A 21819-nucleotide genomic window follows, 5' to 3' on the forward strand; every position below is an offset into this window, starting at 1 on the left:
GTCCCTCTAAATCTTTCTTATCCTTGTACTCTTCCAAACACCTTTCCGATGTTGATTACCTGTCTCTGCCACTTCCTCTGGCAGCCTGTTCAATACACTGGCCACCATTCGGTGAAAAAGTTGCCCTGATTCCTGATTTCCCCTCTAGTTCATAATTCCCCAATCCTGACAAAAGGTCTGTGTGCATTCACCCTGTCTATGCCCCTCATGAAATTATACAGCTCTATAAGATCACACCTCATTCACTTACACACCAATGACAAAGATCCTAACTCACTCAACATCTCTCCATAACTCAGTCCCAGCCACATCCTCATCAATCTCCTTTACACTCTTTCCAGCTTAATGGCACCTTTCCTATAGCAGGGCAACCAAAACTGAACACAATGCATTATCTATTTTTATCCAAAGTTTATTTTTATTTTCAATCTGCAGTGCTGTTGACCAAATCTGAAATGCTTTATTCACAAAATCTAACGTAGGATTTTGTTATGGCAAGAGTCATTTTATGTGCTGAACAGAAGCCACGGACTAAAAGCAGTTGCCTTACACTGACGTTACTCCATCAGATACCGTCTCTGAAAATGAACACAACAGCTCAATGAGAGTGTTTGTGAATTACGTAGAACAGTTTCTATGATGAACTATGTGTGATCGGTCTCCCCTTACAGAACTCCACAGAAAACCAGCATTGTGAGTCTGTCTGGAGCTCCTCAGTTGAGGGTTGTTGCTGCATTACTGATGACATTCTCAGCCCATGATTTAGTGTTAAACCTCACCATGCCCGGCCTCTCAGCGAGGAGACTGCAGCCTTTAGTGGGGTGATTCCGTAGCTGGTGTATCCTCTCCTCCCACCTGTTCACCAAATTGCCTTCAGGGAGACACCATCACCACCAGGACCACACGACATCTCCAAACCTGCTTTCCAGCAGCTATCCAGCTTCTCAACAAAATTCACTCAGGTCCAAGTACCCTCACTGTCAAAGCTCAAAGCAAATTTTATTATCAAAGTAGATATATGTCACCATATACCACACTGAGATTCATTTTCTTGTGGGCATCCATAGAGGAATCCATAACAGAGTCAGTGAAAGACTGCCCAACTAGAGCATTCAGCCAGAGTGCAAAAGACAACAAAATGCAAATACAAAAGGAAGAAATAATAATAATAAATATCGAGAACATGAGATGAAGAGTCCTTGAAAGTGAGTTGGTTGTGGAAACATTTCAGTGACAGAGCAAGTGAAGCTCAGTGAAGTGATTCCCTTTGGTTCAGGAGCCTGATGGTTGAGGGTAATAACTGTTCCTGAACCTGGTGGTGTGAGTCCTGAGGCTCTTGTGCCTGCTTCCTGCTGGCAGCAGTGATAGGAGAGCATGTCCTTGGTGGTGGGGAACGCTGACGATGGATGCTGCTTTCCTGCGACAGCGTTTTATGTAGATGTGCTGAATGGTGTGGAGGCAGCTTTACCCAAGATGGACTGGGGCATTTCCACTACTTCTTGAAACATTTTCCATTCAAGAGCATTGGTGTTTCCATACCAGGCTATGTTGATATACTCTCCACTGCACATCCATAGAAGTTTGTCAAAGTTTTAGATGTTAAATCCAAATCTCTGCAAACTTCTAAGGAACTAGAGGTGCTGTTATGCTTTCTTCATAATTGCACTTACGTGCTGGGCCCAGGACAGGTCCTCCAAAATAATAACATCTAGGAATTGAAAGTTGCTAACCCTCTCCACCTCTGATCCTCCGATGAGGACTGGCTCATGGACCTCTGGTTTCCTTCTCCTGAAGAATTTTATCAGCTCCTTGTTCTTGCTGACTGAGTAAGAGTATATTGTCCCTGCACAATATCCATTAAACAGTCATTCCCGATTTCCTTGTTCTGTTGATAATTATTAGCCTGTTCATATGTTCACATTAATTTAAGTTTGATTACTAACATTTGCACATTCTGCTAATTGTTATGTAATTGTTGATTGGTCATCACTGTTTACACTATTGTCTTTTAATTTGTTGGTTGCTATTGTGTTGTCCGTTATGATATTGTCCTGTGTTTTATGTTGACACCGAACCACAATCAATTCTGGAATGTCTCACATACTGACAGTAAAGTGATTCTGTTTTCTTGCAATCCATCAAATTCCATGACTGTAAAGTTCTTTTCTTTCTCTACAGGGCAGAAGAGTGACCTCATAACCACGAGGTAGGAACATTTTTTGACGTATGGTTAGAAGTGTGTGTTTGTGTGCAAGTGTCTCCATCTTCTGCATCCCAACGTCAACTCTGTTCAACGTGAAAATGAATACCTTGTGATGCTTCATATTTGATGTCTGTGCTTCTGAATATTTTAGAGTAAAATTACAGTGTCTGCAGTAATGGTGAATTAGCTTAGCAGAATCTGATTGAAAAGAACTCCTTAGACATGAACTGACACCAGCTAGTGTTCAGTCTCTAATGTGCCAATGTATCAGACTTCACAAAGTTAATTTGGAGTAAATTGGACTCCTTTCATGACTGGTTTCCTGGACCTAAGTAACATTAGCACAACTTGATGCTATATTTTCAGATAAGGGTACACAGAGGGTGCAGATCATTTAGAAGTAGGAGCATGCATGACTAAGTCCAAGTCAAGTTTTTTGTCATATGCACTAGTATGGTGAAGTATACTACAAAGAAATGCTTGCTTGCATCAGCATCACAGGCATTTACATACAGATAACACACAGAATACAAATTGCACTTAAGTGATACCATCCGTGTAAAAAAAAAGCCAGTGCAAATGCAAGACTTCAGTGCAAAAAAAACACAGAGGCAATATCATTGATTAGTAGTGCAAGAGGTGGTGCTCAGTGTTTTGCAGGTCGGTTCAAGAACTGAATGGTTGAAGGGAAGTAGCTGCTCCTGAACCTGGTGGTGTGGGGCCTCATGGTTATAGTGAGAAGAGAAATTGGGGATCCTTGATAACAAGTGCCTGAGGGAACTCGGAGGTGACGGTATAAATCCAGGAACAGAAGCCTTTCATGGGGATTCTTTTGATTTGACTCTGTCGAAGACTGGGAAACATGCCAGTGGAGCCTGACACTCAACCTTCCCCCTGCCCACCTCATCCACCATCTCAGCTGACTGGAGGAAAGATCGTTGAGTCATAGAGCTTTACAGCACAGAAACAGGCCCTTCGGCCCATCTAGTCCATCCCAAACTATTTCTCTGCCTAGTCCCATTAACCCGCACCTGGACCATAGCCCTCAACACCTTTCCCATCCATGTAGTTATCCAAACTTCTTTAATAAACTTGGCGAGGGATAATTTTGGTGGGTGGCTACTGACTCCAGTGAAAGGTAGCCATGTGCCCAATGGCGTTTTGGACATGTATGTGGTTATTGGTAACTCTTGGGGGGGAGACTTGAAGGCACAATTGATGCTAACAGCAATGTAATCCAATTCATGTGTCACACTGGAATTAATGGCACCCTTTTGTTCTTTACCTGGACATTGTAAGCAAGGAGCTTCAACTCTACAGCCACATAGTAATTGTAAAGAAACAACTGTTGAGACAATTGGGACTGGAGGAAGTTAGGAACAACATCTATGCTTATATCCTGAGCATTATCTCCCCTGCTGTTCTAACCTGAACTATAGAATTTGGATCATTGCTCACCACCACCAGATACTGAGCTGCTGATAGGACACTTCGAACTCACTTGGACAGGGAACACTTACTGTACTCAATCCTGACAGCCTGAGTCAGTGAAATATACACACAGTGGCCACTTTATTAGGTACCTTCTGTACTTAATAAAGTGGCTACTGAGGGTATCCCCATGGTCTTCTGCCACTGTAGTTGATCCACTTCACGATTCAACGTGTTGTGCATTCAGAGATACTCTTATAATGTGTGGATATTTAAGTTACTGTTCCTTCTTATCGAGCTTGAACCAGTCTGGTCATTCTCCTCTGACCTCTCTCATTAACAAGGTCTTTTTGCCCACAAGATGTTTTTTTGTTTCTCGCTCCATTCTCTGTAAGCTCTAGAGATTGTTGTGTGTGGAAATCCCGGGAGATCAGCAGTGTCTGAGATACTCAACAATCATTCCGTGGACAAAGTCTCTCAGATCATATTTTTTCCACACTCTGATGTGTGATATTAACAACAACTGAAGCTCTTGACCAGTCTACATGCTTTTATACAGCGGCCAATTAGATATTTGCATTAACAAGATGTACCTGATACAGTGGCCATGAAGGGAGACTGGTTCTTTGCAGGAGATGGATTTGCAACCAGTTAACACCTTCTTCATGAAGAAGACTAAACAAGGGACGTATCCCTATCAGGCAATTTTACAATGAAGCACGATGTAGACATTGTTGTAAAAAAAGTGGCAAACGATGTACACAGCAAGATCCCACGACTAACAATGTGAAAACACCCAGGTCACCTTTGGCAGTGCAGACTGAGGGACGAATATTGTCTTCTTCCACAGGATGTAGAACATTACAGCACAGGCATAGACTCTACAACCAACTATGTTGTACTTCTACCAGCACATTGTCCATATTTTAAAAAAATCATATATCCTCCTTGTTAATATCTCATCCCTCGGTATTATATGACCATGTTCCCTCAGATACTTGTACCCACAGTATTCTGACTCGATACGAGTGTCTTCATCTGCTTCTCTCTCTTGCCAAACTCAGCAACTGATCCCCAACATCCTCAGAATGACCATTCACAGTGCGGTGATAACACACACTGTGTCATTCACAATGTGGTGATAACACACACCATGCCATTCACAACGTGGTGACAACACACACCATGCCATTCACAAAGTGGCAGTAACACACACCGTGCCATTCACAAAGTGGTGATACTACACACTGTGCCATTCACAATGTGATAATAATACTCACAATGCCATTCATAATGTGGCAGTAACATACACCATTTCATTCACAATGTGGTGATAACAGTGTAAAGAGAGAGCTGTGGATGATGTGCAGAGTGAGGTCTAGAATACACTCAGACTCGGGCTCAACACAAACGAAATCTAAAAGGCAAAAGCATAAACAATAATACTTGAGATGGAACTCCTGTGATTGAGCACAGAGTGCTCAGCACAAGGTCTTTAAGTACAGACTTTGCATGAAGGAATATGGCAGCCTGAGTCTCAAACCATGACAGTACCTTCTACAGCCAGCCTCTGACAGCCTAGGCTGATCAGGATGGTGCTGGTGAAAGCCCTCTATTGAGGCAGGTTCCAGGATGTCTTGCGAAGGAATCAAACTTCTTTCTTCTGGGCCATGTCCCTCCCAATCCACGTGGTACTGCCTTTTACCTCGAACAATGCAGGTGTCCAAAAGCTGCCAGACTGTGTAGACAGGTTGTCCCTCAACAATTCCAGAGGCAGAGGAGGTTTTGGGAACCAAAGCCAAGGGGCTGGCAATCAAGGGTTTAAGGTACAATACGTGGAATATGAGGTGAATCCGCATGGTGCTTGGGAGTTGGAGACAACAGGTTGTTCACAGTACAGGAATTTGAATGGATTGAAGTAATCCAGGTTTCTGGATTCAACCCGTACGGGGAGATCCTCCAGTTGAGAGCCAAACTCACTGACCTGGAAGAAGTACTAGTCCTTGTCTTCTCCAGTGGTTGGCGTTGTCTCGTTGTTGCTGTTAAATGGCCAACAACGTCTCTTGTCGTAACCCATTTCTGGCGACGTCTCTGGACCAGATGATCTACTAATGAAACCCCCATCTCCAATTGGCATTTGAAAGGGGTATCCCAATGGACAAATGCTGAATTATACTGTGCACGAACTCTGTCCTGATCAGGTTGTCACTCAAGGTGGAAGGGTATCCCAAGGCTAGACATCTGAATGTTCTCACCAGGTCCTGGTTGACCCTCTTCTTTGCCCATTGATATGTGGATGGAACTGGATGACAGCCTGGCAGAGACCCCAGCGAGCTCACAAAAACTCAGTGACGATGTCCTGCGAATCCTGAAGACTTGCTGTAACATGACCTTGGTGGTCTCTGAAGTGATGGTAGTTTGGGAAGGGGTACAACGCGGCAGGCCTTGGAAAATTGGTAATTCGGGAAGCATAGAAACATAGAAAACCTACAGCACAATACAGGCCTTTCAGCCCACAAAGCTGTACTGAACATGTACCTACTTTAGAAATTACCTAGGGTTACCCATAGCCCTCTATTTTTCTAAGCTCCACGTACCTATCCAGGAGTCTCTTAGAAGACCCTATCATAACCGTCTCCACCACCATCGCTGGCAGCCCATTCCATGCACTAGCACTCTGTGCACAAAAACTTACCCTGACATCTCCTCTGTATCTACTTCAAAGCACCTTCAAACTGTGCCCTCTTGTGTTAGCTATTTCAGCCCTGGGAAAAAGCCTCTGACTATCCACATGATCAATGCCTCTCATCATCTTTTACACCTCTATCAAGTCACCTCTCATCCTCCATCACTCCGAGGAGAAAAGGCCAAGTTCACTCAACCTATTCTCATATGGCATGCTCCCCAATCCAGGCAACATCCTTATAAATCTTTGCACCCTTTCTGTGGTTTCCACATCCTTCCTGTAGTGAGGTGACCAGAACTGAGCACAGTACTCCAAGTGGGGTCTGACCAGGGTCCTATATAGCTGTAACTTTACCTCTCAGCTCTTAATCTTATGGTTGATGAAGGCCAATGCACTGTATGCCTTCCTAACCACACAGTCAACCTGCGCAGCAGCTTTGAGTATCGTATGAGCTTGGATCTCAAGATCCCTCTGATCCTCCACACTGCCAAGAGTCTTACCATTAATACTATATTCTGCCCTCACATTTGACCTACCAAAATGAACCATCTCACACTTATCGGAGTTGAACTTCATCTGGCAGTTTTCAGCCCAGTTTTGCATCCTATTCATGTCCCCTGTAACCTCTGACAGCCTTCCATGCTGTCCCAACACCCCCAACTTTTGTGTCACCAGAGCTAGTCTCAGAAGTTGTTTCAGAGGTTATCTCAGGGGTAGTTCTTTTTGCACTAGTTTGACCAGCCCCGAATGGTGCCAGAAGCCCAAGTGAGTGTCGGGTTGTGGGATGACCCAGAATGAGTGGTGTTTCTGCAGAGCAAATGAAATGGAGCTGGACTGATTATGCATGCTGTCCTACTTTAAGCTTAAGTGGGAATGTTTGGTGGTTGATCTGCACCAGCATCAAAGATCTCCTATCCAGAGCCAAGGCAACGAGCTGCTGGTTAAGACATGAAATAGGGATTTTCTATTTTTTGGCCAGTCCAAAAAATTCCCCACCGCACTGGAGTCAATGATTTTGGTCTCCTCACAACAGTGACAAGGGGAGCACCACTCCAAAGGGAGCTGAACTGGGAGGGAGGCTAGCGACCATCACAGCACTCCCTACGCTGGACAGTCCCGGGAGTTTCCCACCAGCTTGGGACATGAGATTTGATAATATCCCGTCTCTGCACAGTAAATGCAGCACCTCCCCCTCCTCCTCTCTCTTCTGACTTGCGAGGGCCTGTTCCAGCCTATTTGCATAAGCTCCTCAGAGATTGGGATCGGTGTCAGTCAAGGAGGAGTCCTAGTCAAAGTAAATGGGCAAAAAGATAGATCTGGTCTGCAGGTTGAGATTCTAAGTTGGAGAAAGGCTAATTTTGATGGTTTCAGAAAGGATCTGGCAAGTGTGCATTTGGACAGGCTGTTTTCTAGCAAAAGTAAGCAGTAAGTGGGAGGCCTTCACAAGTGAAATTTGGGAGTACAAAGCTTGTATGTGTCTGTCCAAATAAAAGGTAAAGAAAACAAGTGTAGGGAACCTTAGTTTTTAAGCAATACCATGAAAAAAGGAGGCGCATAGCAGGCATAGGCAAGTAGGAACAAATAAAGTACTTATGGAGTACAAGAAATACACTTAAGAAAGAAATCAGGAGGGCTAAAAGAAGGCATGAGGTTGTCTTAGCAGGCAAGGTGAAGGAGAATCCTAAGGGATTCTACAGAAATGTTATGAGTAAAAGGGGTTAAATTGGTCCTCTGGAAGGTCAGAATGGTAATCCATGTGTGAGGCCAAACAGATGGGGGAGATCTTAAATTAATATTTTGCATACTCAGCTGACGGGCACAGAGTCTATAGAAGTGAGGCAAAACAGCATCAACTTCATGGACCCTTACAGATTACAGAGGACGAGGTGTGGATAAATCCCTAGGGCCTGACAAGGTGTTTCCTCGGACCCTGCAGGAGGCAAGTGCAGAAACTGCCAGAGCCCTAGCTGAGATGTTTAAATCATACTTAGTGACAGGAGATGTACCAGAGGATTAGTTGTTCTGCTGTTTAAGAAAGGCTCTAAACATATACCAGGAAGTTATTGGCTGGAGAGTCTGAGATCAGTAGTGGAAAAGTTATCTGAAAGTATTCTAAGGGACCTAATATGTAAGTATTTGAATAGACATGAACTGATTAAGATAGTCTGCATTACTTAATGTGTAATTAACCTTATAGAGTTTTTCGAGTAAGTTACTGGAAAGTGGATGTATACAAGGCAGTGGATATTGTCTTTAATGGACTTTAGCAAGGTGTTTGACAAAGTCCCCCGTGGGAGGTTTATCAAGAAGCTTCACTCACTCCTTGTTCAAGATGAGGTAGTAAATTGGATGAGACATTGGTTTTGTGGGATCTGTTGGGATCTGAACCAGCTGGGAAAATGGGCTGAAAAACAGCAGATGGAATTTAATGTAGGCAAGTGCGAGGTGTTGCTCTTTAGTAGACCAACCAGGGTAGGCCTTACACAGTGAATGGTAGGGCACTGAGGAGTGCAGTAGAATAAAGGGATCTGGGAATACAGGTCCATAATTCATTGAAAGTGGTGTCACAGGTCATAAAGGAAGCTTTTGGCTCATTGGCCTTCATGAATCAGAGTATTGAGTTACAGGAGATGGGGTGTAATGTTGAAGTTGTATAGCTATTGGTGAGGCCTAATTTGGAGTATTGTGTGCAGTTTGGTCACCTACCTACAGGAAAGATGTAAATAAGTTTGAACGAGCACTGAGAAAATTTACAAGGATATTGTTGGGTCTGGAGGACCTGAGTTATAAGGAAAGATTGAATAGATTGGGTCTTTATTATTTCAAATGTAGAAGATTGAGAGGAGATTTGATAGAGGTATACAAAATTATGAGGGGTATAGATAGGGTAAATGCAAGCAGGCTTTTTCCACTGAAGTTGGGTGGAAGTACACCAAAGTGCATTGGTTAAGGGTGAAAGGTGAAAAATATAAGGGGAGCATGTGGGTAACTTCTTCACTCAGAGGGTCATGAGAATATGGAAGCACAGGTGGTGAATGTGAGCTTGATTTCAACAGTTAAGAGAAGTTTGGATAGGTATGTGGAAGATACGAGGAAGGAGGGCTGAGGTCCAGGTGCAGATTGTTGGGATAAGGCAGTTTAAATGGTCCAACACGATGCAGATGGGCCGAAGGGCCTGTTTCTGTGCTGTACTTTTCCATGACTCCACGATGTGGCAATAGCACCGTGCCATTAACGATCTGACAATAACAGACACTGTGCCATTCACAGTGTGGAAATAACAGACACCATATCATTCATAATTTAGCAATAACACACACAATGCTATTCACAATGTGGTAATAACAGACACCCTTAGTTGTAACAAAATGGTTTTAAATAATCATGGATTCATGGTATTCATGGAAGATGGGAAAGGGACAAAAGCCAATAGCAGTTTTTTGAAAGAGGGTATTTTAATGCTGGAAAGAGAGCATGCCCTGGAACTATTAATGACAGATGCTGTTTAGAATTAAGAAACCATAAATTATCTCTGTGTCTGTTCTGAAGGCAGATAAATTGGGAGAAGAACCAGAATTTCAAAGAGATGGATGAAATATAGGAAACTGTATGTGATGCGTGTCAGCATTAAGAGGGCAGAGGAGGCGCGGGCAGCTGCTGAAGAGTCTTCGCAAGAATTCTTCCAGCCCTGCAAGAAATTGGTAGCAGGATATTTGCCAGGTCAAATGGAAAAAGTGTTATTGAGGAAACATGTAGGAAACAGCATTAAATATTGTAATTTATGGAAAAGGATGTTGAGCACTCCAAGGAAAAATTAGCTAGCTTCAATGCAGATTTGGCCGGAGTAAATTGGAATTAATGCCTGGCAGGTAAAACTATAATTGAGTTTGAAGTGGGGATGGTTTCAACTGCAGTGGGAGGTGGAGAAGGAAAGGGAAATTAAAACAGTAACCCCGTCAATGTACAAATAAATGAGTTTGAGTGAAGAAAAGAGCAATAGACAGGTGCCAAGTTGTTAACACTGGCGGGAACCAGACGTGATAGAATGTGCAGTGGAAAAACAAAGAAAAAGAAAAGGAGGAAGCAAGGCGAGAAATCGTGAAAAAAGACTGCCAGCAAACTGAAGAGAGAATTCAGAAACATTAGTCAGGCAGAAAGAGCAGGAAAAGGAATGGGACGGGAGACCAAAAGGGGCAATTTACCCCTGGAGGCAGAGGGTGTGGATCAAGGCAAGACAGAACACATTGCTAACAGTTCAAACCCCTATATATTGAGCTCTAGTCTTTGGTAAACAAGAGTTAGCGTCATAGTTATTTATAAAATGTCACTGAAATGTGTGTTCCAACTGGATATTTTCAGACAACTGTGGTCTTCTATTGTGGTTTGTTGAGAGCATTCTAACAGCGCGGAATGTTGATGTTTTGCTCACTCCCTGTGATGTTCAAAGTTTACAGATGTTCAAAGTTTACAGATGTTTAAGTTGTTCTCAAACTTTGTTCCATCCTCCTCTCAGGCCTCCAAATTTACCCCCTAAACCTCAGAAAGTCCGGAAGTCCAGACCCCGGTCAGAGTATAATGCTAAGTTGTTTAATGGGGATTTGGAAGCGTTCGTCAAGGTACACTGATGTTGAAAGTCCTGGTGGTGGAAAGCCTCTTTTAAAGCTGCCATTCTGAACGTAGTGGTTTGATCCTCAAGCTAAGCCTTTCCACAGAAGTGCTTGTTCTCACATCGTCTGGATAGAAGTTATTCCTATTCAGACATAAATGCTTGAGGTGGACCACTATGTTCAAATCTCTCCTGAGGCCTTCTGTTTAGAACATGCTTCCTCAAGACAGGAATTTCATGCTTTACCAAACCCAAGCACAGTTTTGGGTGTTCGGGCTTCTCAGCTTGTTGAAATTCAGATGCTGTTAATTTTTCCCCCAGTCTTCTCAGTCTTAGCAGGTGAATTTGGCTGTTATTTTCTAAATATCCTGATGTTTCTAATGAACATCCAGTCGGAGGAGTAGCCAAATCCTCACAAAGGGCATGTGTCTGTAAGCATCTCATTCTGGGTCTTGAGGAAGCCCATAATATTCAAATCTACTCTATTGCTAGATGCCTATTTTCTCCCTACCCGAATATAATGGTTTTCTCTAAGATATGTGTGAGATTAATTCTTCTGGAGAATGCACAGAAGGATCTCCATTATATTCAAGCTCATTACAACAACCTGTATCTTTGTGCTTTCACTGTATTTGCTGCTATCTCTCACTGTTTTCTTTTCATTCTGCAATCTTAACATTGCTTCTAGCAGAGGACGAAGAAATTCTCACACAAGGAACCAGGTATGGTGCGGGTGTGATGCAATTTAGCATTGCAACACACTGTTATTGCATATCTGCCTGGGTTAAAATGCAATGAGTGAGCAAATTGTAACCAAGGATGTTTGCAAAGGTTCACTGTTGAGGATTTGTGTTACCTTCATGACTGAAAATCATCACTTGTTAAAAAAAATTTAGATCCCGGTTTAAACCTGTGCATCAAAGTCCATTTTAGATTGTGGAAGGTCACAAGGAGGAACCAGGTTCTGGAGTTGGCCTTTGAGTAACCCAAGGGTTTTGTTAATAACAGCCCCACTAGGGTGAGACTTAATGCAGGGTTTTGACCAGAAGGATTGACAATTCCTCCTCTCCCCTATCTCCCCCCCACCCAACAGATGCTGCTTGACCCACTGAGTTCCTCCAGCAGATTATTTACTGCCCAGATTCCAGTATCTGCAATATTTTATTTCTCATTAGATTGATCCCTGGCATGTTCTTCAGATGCAGTTGATAAGACTGGACACATACGCACAGTAATTTAGAAAATAATTGTGATATTACTGATAAAATTTTGAGGAGATTTGACTCGGGGCTTTTACTTTAGCCTGTAAACTTTAGGCAAAAATTGATTAATGATATTATGGAAATTCTCATTATATAAATAGGATGTTTCCTGTCAGGATTGAACGGGTGTTCTTTGAGTTGTGAGGCACCAACTCTATTAGCAGCATTGCTGGGCTGCCCTGAAAGAGCCAGCTGAGGAGGGAATTCTTTCCCGAGGGCCGTGACTCTTTAGGAGCTTGTCCCTATGGAGACTGAGTCATTGCATATATTCAAGACAGATAGATGATCCTTCTCACTATCAACAATACCGCGTCGTTTTTTTGTGTCACCTGCAAATTTACTAATCACACTCACTGAGGGTCCCGGCATCAGCCTCTGAGGTCTGTGTTGATTGCAGGCTTCCAATCACAAAAACAATCCTGTAGTGCCCTACGTCTCATACAACAGTTTTCCGCTCAACAGGGGATTATTGGCTCAAATTGACCCAAGTTGTGACCCAGACCAGTGATCCAAATTGGCTGCTCTTGGATTGCAGGGAAGGCCAAGGGCTGATGTGCAGGAGACAGGTTTAGTGCAGCTCCTTCTTCAAGGTCTGATGACCTTGACCATGAATTGGAAAGGTCTACAGCAGAGGAGAGGTCAGAATGTTGACAATGATGTTGTCGCCATTAAGGAACCTGATCTAGCCCAATCTGAACCCAGCACATGTAATTGAGGCCATTGGCCTTTGATCATTTGGCCAGACTCCACAAACAATGTCTTTAATGTAGAACATAGAAAACCGACAGCACAGTACAGGCCATTCAGCCCACAGTGCTGTGCCGAATATGTACTTACTTTAGAAATTGCCTAAGGTTACCTATGGCCCTCTATTTTTCTAAGCTCCATGTACCTATCCAAGAGCCTCTTTAAATGGCGAACAGTACAGTACAGGCCCTTTGGCCCACAATCAATCTAATGCTCCCCTCCCATTAGCCTTTCATTTTTCTTTCATGCATGTCCCTATCTAAGAGTCTTTTAAATTTCCCTATTGTATCTGTTTCTATCACCCCCCTCCCACCAACAACATGTTCCACATGCCCACCACTCTCTGTGTAAAAAGTCCTACCTTGGCAACACACCCCCCTATACTTTGCTCTAATCACCATAAAGTTATGCCTTCTCATATTAGCCATTTCAGTCCTGGGTAAAGGGCTAGCTGTTCACCCTTTCCATCATCTTGTGTACAGGACTGCAAAAGGCTTATGTATACATGTAATCAGCTAGGGTGCCTAAGACTTTTGCACAGTCCTGTAGTAATTCCATGTTTTGCACTGCGCTGCTGCCGCAAAGAAAAACCAATTTCATGACATACGTGAGTGATGGTAAACCTGATTCTGATTCTGTGCAACAGTCTTGGGCACGTTCTTGTATATATCACTTGGGTGCCTAAGACTTTTTCATAATAAGACAGTAGACAGTGAGTTTGCAAATCTGACAGGAGCAAAGGACGTTGGATATGGTGAGGGTGGAGCGCCAAGTGAGGGATGTAGGACATGTGGCAGAGAAGGAGTGCCAGGGGCGGGAGGTGGACGGTGTCAGACAGACCCAGTGCTGAGACACCAGGCAGGTTCATTTGATTCCAAACAATTGGTTTATTGATCATTTCAGAATGTCTCTCTGGTGTTTCCCTTCCTATTTTCCTAACCAAGATTCCCCTCTCCCTGCCGCTTTCCCACTCTCAGTCCACAGTAGGGACCCCCATCAGAATCAGGTTTATCATCACTCACATATACAGTATCATTAACTTTTTTTGTGGCAGCAGAACAATGTGATAGATAAAATTTCTACAGTATTGTCCTCAAGTCGTTGGTACTCTGTGCCTAAGACATTTGCACATTTCTGTATGTCACATATCAGTTTTAATAGAAAAATGCAGCATATTAACTGCCAGAACTTGTTTTTTTTTCATTTTGGTTGGAAGACTCAAGCAGTTTTTCATTTATCTAACTTGTCTGTGACATTTCAGAAGATTGAGGGGAAATGACGTTTTGCCTTAGATAAGAACTTAGAAAATAAGCTTATGAACAGGAGTCATCCTCTGGCCCTTCAGCCCTCCTCCAACGTTGCAGATTCCAGCCTTATCCGTGTAAGCTCTTGAACTCCACTGTCCAGTAATTTGTTGATCTCTATTGTGAAGACGATGACTGGGCCTTTTGGACTGAGACTCCCAATGATTCACCCCCGTCAGAGCCAAGAGGTTGCACTGACTCACCACTACATTATTCTAATACTCTACTTACCCACGTGAGTCCTCAGATTTCAATCGGGGAAGCATCCTCCTCGAATCCAGCCTGCAAGTCCTGTCAAACTTCAGAGTCGAAAGTCGAGCTTCTTGTCATATGCACAAGTACATGTATGCACGGGTGTAAGGGAAAAACTCGGTTTGCAGCAGCATCACAGACATCAGATACACAAAATTCACAAGAAAAAGTTTATACATTTTGTAAGAAAGACCACAATTTGAACAAAAAATGAATTCCATTGTAATGTAAAATGTTCATTGTAGTGTATACTAAAGTAGAGATTAGGGTTGTGAAGGTTGGTTCAAGAACCAAACAGTTGAAGAAAAGAGGTTGTTCTGGAACTTGATGGTGTGTGACTTACGGCTTCTGTACCTGACTGGCTGAAATGGTGGGGATCTTTGTTGAAGTTTGCTAGCCAAGCAGCATCTATGAGAGGAAAGGAATTGTCAAAACCCTGCCTCTGGGCGGAGAGTGAAGAGGCAAGATTATCAGTAAAAAGAGGAGAGGGGAAGTGGTGAGACAGGAGTCCGAGGTGATTGGCAGACCAAAGAGCAGTATCCAAGATGACTGGTGGACCGAAGAGAGTGTTTCCCAAGGAAAGGAGGATAAAAAACACTCTGGAGAAAAAGTAGTTAATGATTTGGGTCAGTGGGGCATTACCAAGCACCCCTGAGCCTGTGGCTTCATTTTTCTGCCATTCTTCAGATCCCAAAGTTCATCCATTGATTTGTTGAATGTTCTCAACAACTCAGCATCCGAAGATCCCAAGATCCACATGTGCCTAAGTCCTCATCTGTATCCTAAATAGTTGCCCCCTTATCCAGGACATACTCTGCAGTTCTGGGCACTCTCGTCTGAGGAAGCTGTCACCCAAATGCCCACATCAGGAACACAGTTCAATATCAGAGGGAGGAAGAAGAAATTGAAAGTGCGCCAATCGCTGGGCTTTTGCAAACATTCTGCATGAGGCAAGCTTAATTTTCCCACTTCCAATCCTGCTTTTATTAACAAAACTTCTCATCAAATTTATAGATGATTTTAAAGGCAGACTGAAGTTTGTCTGGTATCTCATGCTCTGTCTGAACACAATTACTTTAAATGCACTTTTTCAGAAGCTTGTGGTGCAAAGTGCATAGACCATCCTGTTGCCATAACAACAGAATGGGTCCAATATGGTTTTATTTCTTCCTCTATTATTATTCATGCACCTGTTTCCATGAATCAGATTTTTTCCATCTTTTAAATCTCCATCCAAACCATTTTCATTGTAGACCAATGGGCCTTTGGATCCAATCCCATCAGTACATCAGCCAGCCAACTGATCATTCTGTGACGATTCCTGTCCCACGTGAATGTAACTCGCTCGCACCACTCCAGACAGGGTATTACCCAGTGCCAGGTTGTGGGCAGAATGCAGTGAGTGCCAAGGTGCCTTTTCACACCTGTCACCCAGCCAGGCATTGCAGTGTTGTATCAAACTCTTCCCCAACCAAATCCAGCATGAGTTACCCAGCAACCAGGAACAGACCAAAAGCACAGCCATCCTACAGTGAGGAGGTGCAGTGTTCAAACACATTTCCGAGCTGAGATACCAGAAATCAGTACAATCTGTCCAGATTCTCTGTAATACATTGGAAGCAAATGTAGCAAATGATGCTCTGATCAGATTTATTCTCTACTCCTTAACCTTCTCCTTTTAGGACTCAGGACAAGCCATTCCCCTCATTGTGGAGAGTTGCATTCGATTTATCAACCTCTATGGTACGTTGCTGGCATATGGTATGAGAGAGAATTGAACTGTACGGGCCTTGACTGGAGAGAATGTTTCATCTTGGAAATCTAGAACTTAGGGTCACTATATAATAGTAGAGGAGGTGTTGCTGTTTAACAATAGTGGCTCCCAGTTAAGAAAGATGAGATGACATTCTTTATTTCAAAGGATTGTGAGACTTAAACAACTCTATCTCAATACTCAGTGAAAGCAGAGTGCTGAATATTTTTGAGGTAAGGGTCACAAGGGGAAGGGGAACTGAAACATTGCCAGGCTAGACAAGAACAGGGATTTGAACTTACAATTGGGTCACCCACAGTGACCAGAGTACTTCAGCACGGCAACAGGCCCTTTGGCCCATCTTGCCCATGCTGACCAAGCTAGCCCGTGTTTGGCCGATATTCCCTCTAAATCCCTCCTGTTGATGTACTTATCTAAATGTCTTAAAAGTCTTGAGGCACTAAGCATACATCTCCTGCTCCAAACTAGGATGATGTTTTCTTCACAGAGATTTTTTATCAACCAGGACAGCTTTTCATTTCTGTCTGTTTTCTTCTCGGTAGGGCTTCAACACCAGGGGATCTTTCGAGTGCCCGGTTCACAGGCTGAAGTCAATGACATCAAGAATTCATTTGAGCGAGGTGAGTGATCAAGTATGGTTCCCTTTGTAACAACTGCCCAGCCATTTCATATTTAACTGGGTTGATGCAAGGTGGGAAGAAATATTTTCTCTAGCTCTGCACGTGATTGGGCACTGACAATAAATCTTTCTGCCGTGTGATGCCTTCAGAAGATAATTGCTTTTACAGTGGCTGTTGCTGGTTCTGCCCATTTGATGGCCGGGGAAGGAGAGGAAGCTCATTGAGAGCCTGCGGCTGTGTGGAGGTTACTGTCAGTGGGGCACTGTTCACTCAGGCTGGCAAGGTTGAGGCTAGTTTGGTAACCGGGGGAAAGACTGGGCCGTAATTCCACACACCACCCCTCAAGTTCTCATCTGCTGACTGCTATCTGAGACCTGATTTACTGGGGCCTTTCCACAGTCTTGTTTAAATTACAATTGACCTTTATATCTTCCCATATAAAGTGCATTTCAATCTATTACCACCAGTGATTACCTTCAGTACCTGAATAAGAAAATACAGAATGAAAACAGGCCCTTCGGCCGAACAGGTCCATACTGACCAAAATTCCCATCTAAGCTAGTCCCATTTGCCTTTGATTGGCCCATATCCCTCCAAACATTTCCTTGTCCAAGTACCTTTTAAATGTTACTAATGTATCTGCCTCAACCACCTCCTCTGGCAGGTCATTCTAAATATGGACAACTCCCTAAGTGAAAAGTTTCCTCTCAGTTTCCTATTAACTTACCCCCCCCCCCCCCCCACCTTAAATCTATGTCCTCTTGTTCTTGAAGAACATCCTTCAGGAATGTATCCCTTTTTTCAATTAAGGTCAAGTTTCCAAGTTACTTGATGTATCTTAATGCTGTTTCTGAATTTAATGCTCTAGGACATCCAGGGATTTTCTGCCATCTTTCCACTTTTAGGTAATATTCTGCTTTTCTGCTCTTCTTGCCCAAGTGGATAACCTTGTATTTCCCCATATTGAGAGTTCATTCTCTTCCGTAGAATCATACAGCAGAGAAACAGGTCCTTTAGCCCAACTAGCAATCTACGCCCCTCCTGATTTTCTACACCTCTGTAAGGTCACCCGTAAGACCATAAGACACAGGAGCACAATTAGGCTATTCAGCCCATCGAGTCTGCTCCTCCATTCCATCAAGTCTGATATATTATCACTTTCAACTGGATTCTCCTGCCTTCTCCCCGTAACCTTTGATGACTTTACTAATCAAGAACCTATCAACCTGTGCTTTAAATATACCAAATGACTTGTTTGTGGCAGTGAATTACACAGATTCACCACCTTCTGGCTAAAGAAATTCCTCCTCATTTTGTGGTACCCAGTGAGAACAGTCACAACCTGCTCAATTTCTCACCATAACTCAGTCCCCCAGCTCCAACAACATCTCTGCACTCTGCTTAGCTAAAAGGCAGGGTGACCAAAGCTGAACGCAGTGTGACCTCATCAATGTCCCGTACAACTACAACATAACATCTCAAACTCTCTAATCAGTGCCAGCAGTGAGGGAGGGAAATGCACCTGGCTTTATTATTTTTGCCTTTAATTTCAAAGGAATTCTTAAAGCGATAAAGGGAAAAGAGGTAACGTGTATTCCAGTGTACTTGTGGTGGTTTTCTTCATTCACTGAATGATAGCGGCTGGAATTATGCTTTACGGCAGCATCGACTGAGGTTCAGTTCCCTCTGTGGTAGAGAAGGAGTTCCCTCTGTGGTAGAGAAGGAGTTTGTACATTCTCCCCATGACTACGTAGGTTGCTTCCGGGTGCTCTGGTTTCCTCCCACATTCCGAAGATGTACGGGCTGGGATCACAAAGTTGTGGGTGTGCTACATTGACACCAGAAGTGTAACAACACTTGCAGGCTGCCCTCAGCACATCCTCTGACTCTGTTGGTCATTGATGCAAATGACACATTTCACCGTATGTTTCAATGTACATGTGAGAAACAAGACTAATCTTTATCTTTAATTTTTCAGTTCTTGTCTGTACTGTGCTGAGATTTCTATTTGTTTTGCCATAGGTGAGGACCCTTTGGCAGATGGACAGGACAACCATGATATTAACTCAGTCGCAGGAGTACTGAAGCTGTATTTCAGAGGACTGGAAAATCCACTGTTTCCCAAGGAAAGATTTAATGAACTCATTCCTTGTGTCCGTAAGTATCTGTTTGTCATCATTAATCTTTCTCGCCCTCAAAGGAAAGCAAGCTGCCTCAGATTTTTTTCTATTTAATTAGTGATGGTTGCTTAAATATTCTGTTTTCCAATGAGAGTGAGATATTGCCCTGCTGCTTGTGTAAATACTAGCTCTCCTGTGATTAAAGTTAGTACGTTGAAGTAGTAGAGGGAAGATTACTTTCAAATCGAAAGAGATTTCCATTCTGCAGAGTTTGCCATGCCCTCAAGAGGTGATCAAGGAGCAATTTACAGCCAGTGATCGATTTTTCACTGTATCCTAGTACGTGTGACAATAATTCTGCTCGCTATGGTTCCCAAGGAGATGTTGGATTGTGTTGAAGGAGACAGAGTTCAAAAGAAGTGAGCGGGGCAATCGGGACAGTTTGAATGCCATAGTTCCTGAGGGGAAGGTAGATTGTGCACAAGTAGACTTTTGCCAGGGCCAATAAAAGTAAGTTAGGTTTACACAGAGTGGCCATTGTTGGAGTCGGGAGTTCAGGCTTTGGCTCATAGTGGCTTCATCAAGGAAAGGCAAAGGCTGTAGCTAGATCTATTTTTGTTTAAGTTTTCTTTCCAACTTTATATATTGCAGAGTTAGAGCAATGGGGGAATACCAGGTAGGATAGTGGACCACTCCTCTTGCAGGATGTTTGAAGGCAGGGAGACCTCCATTCTCTCTGACAAATACAACTGCAAGAAGCGCGTCCAGCTGCAGCTTCTTTGAGACCAGGTTAAGGAATTGGCTCTGGAACTGTGTGAACACCAGATAGTTTGGGCGGCTGAGTGGTTGATCGGCAGGATATACAGGGAAGTAGTTACACCCAAGGTGCAGGATGCAGGGCATGACCATCAAGACAGGAAAGATACAGGCAGGTAGTGCAGAGTACCCATGTGGCTGTTCCGCTCAACAACAGGTTTACCACTTTGGATACTATCCGGGGGGATGACCTAGCAGAGGGAAGCACAGCTCTCGGCTCTCTGGCAAGGAGTCTGGCTCTGTGACTCAGAAGGGGAAGGAGAGAAGAGGTAAGCTTTCCTGATAGGAGATTCATCGGTTAGGGGAACAGATAGGAGGTTCTGTGGACGAGAACAAGATTCCCAGATGGTATGTTGCCTCCCAGGTGGCAGGTCAGAGACACGTCTGTTTGAGTCCGCAGTTTTTCTAAGTGGGAGAGTGAGCAGCCAGAAGTTGTGGTCTCCTTTGGTTTGAAGGGTGACCAAAATGAGTTCAGGGAATAGGTGCCATGTTAAAGGACAAGACCTCCAGGATTGCTACCCATGCCACTTGCTAGTGAGGCCAGAAATAGGAAGCTCATACAGTTTAACATGTGGCTAAGGAAATTATGTAGAAGGGAGGGCTTCAGATTTTTGGATCTTTGGGCTTCCTTCCAGAGAAGGTGGAACCTGTACTGAAGGGACAGTTCACACCTGAACTGGAGCAGGACTACTATTCTTTGGGAAGGTTTGCTAGTGTTGCATGGAGGTTTTAAACTAGAGTCCCAGGGGTTTGAGAACCAGGGTGCCAGAGCAGATAGTGGAGTAGTTGTGGGGAGAGATGTTGTGAAACCTACTTGCGGAGTCAGGAATCGAAATGTTCATCAAGGTGGGAGTAATATTGAAATGTGTATTTTCCAATGTAAGGAGTATTGTAGGAAAGGAAAAAGATCTTAGAGCATGGATCAACACGTGGAATTATGACACTGTGTTTGATTGCAGTGGCTTCTATGGCAACAAAGTGTACTACTGTCCTTTTTAAACATATCTTTTATGATCACAAGATCCTGCTTGACATTAAGAATTCAAAGTACTGCCGGTCTACCACTTCAGCGAGTTGCTCATTGGTGGTGAAACTGAAGAAGCTGCACTTGATGTAGATCATACTGCTGCCTGTGTCAGAGTTGGTGTGCAAAAGAGGCGTGCAGTCTAACAGCAAGTGACCATCTTAGTCACTTTCCCCGTGATCACAAGGCCCTTTTGGACATTGTTAATATGGAATGCAGCAAGTCCAATTCCATGATTTATTGGCGGACGGCAGAGGCGGATGATGGGTGAGCTGTTTGGCCTCAGTGCCAGTGAGGACAAGGCCTCAAGCCGCAGTGTCGCCTGCTTACAACAGCCAGGAGAGAGGCGTAATTGCCGGTGCCCTCCACCGGGGGTGGGGGGGCAGTGTGGCGTGGTGTCCAAGCTTGAGTCAGTGCTGCCCCCGAGTGTTTGCTTTCCAGAAGACAAGCTGCCTGGTGGAAAAAAATCATGATCGACTCCATTTTGAAGCATCAAGGAAGATTAGATGTGGAGAAGGTCAGTAGTCACACTCCATGTAGGCCACAGAGTCAACGACAGTTGGTAGCCAGGTCGGCAGCATTCGGACCTGGCGTGGCAGTCACTCTTCACAGAAGGACAGGGTTTGTGTGGCCGCTCTCCTTGATGCAGGGATCGGTGCTGGGTCCATTGCTGTTTGTCATCTATATCAACAATTTGGATGATAATGTGGTAGACTGGATCAGCAAATTTGTGGATGACACCAAGATTAGGGGTGTAGTGGACAGCAAAGAAGGCTATCAGAGCTTGCAGTAGAACCTGGACTGGCTGAAAAAATGGGCTGAAAAATGGAATATGGAACTTACTGCAGACAAGTGTGAGGTGTTGCACTTTGGGAGCACCGTCCAGAGTAGGATGTACACAGTGAGCAATTGGGCACTGAGGAGTGTGGTAGAACAGAATGAACTGGACATACAGGTCTATAATTCCATGAAAG

General features: G+C 43.8%; 1 protein-coding gene across 7 annotated transcripts in view; it reads left to right on the top strand.

Moving 5' to 3' along the window:
* The window catches only part of srgap1a (SLIT-ROBO Rho GTPase activating protein 1a), a 317376-nt gene that overhangs the window by 250441 nt on the left and 45116 nt on the right, over window positions 1–21819 (top strand). For all 7 annotated transcript variants that reach the window (XM_059977536.1, XM_059977537.1, XM_059977541.1 and 4 more), the window contains exons 11-15: window positions 2179–2206; window positions 10834–10936; window positions 16174–16234; window positions 16808–16885; window positions 18908–19042. In XM_059977536.1, coding sequence (XP_059833519.1) covers window positions 2179–2206; window positions 10834–10936; window positions 16174–16234; window positions 16808–16885; window positions 18908–19042 — 405 coding nt within the window. The remainder of the gene's footprint in view (window positions 1–2178; window positions 2207–10833; window positions 10937–16173; window positions 16235–16807; window positions 16886–18907; window positions 19043–21819) is intronic.

This window comes from Hypanus sabinus, chromosome 8 (assembly GCF_030144855.1).
Source record: "Hypanus sabinus isolate sHypSab1 chromosome 8, sHypSab1.hap1, whole genome shotgun sequence".
Taxonomy (NCBI): domain Eukaryota; kingdom Metazoa; phylum Chordata; class Chondrichthyes; order Myliobatiformes; family Dasyatidae; genus Hypanus; species Hypanus sabinus.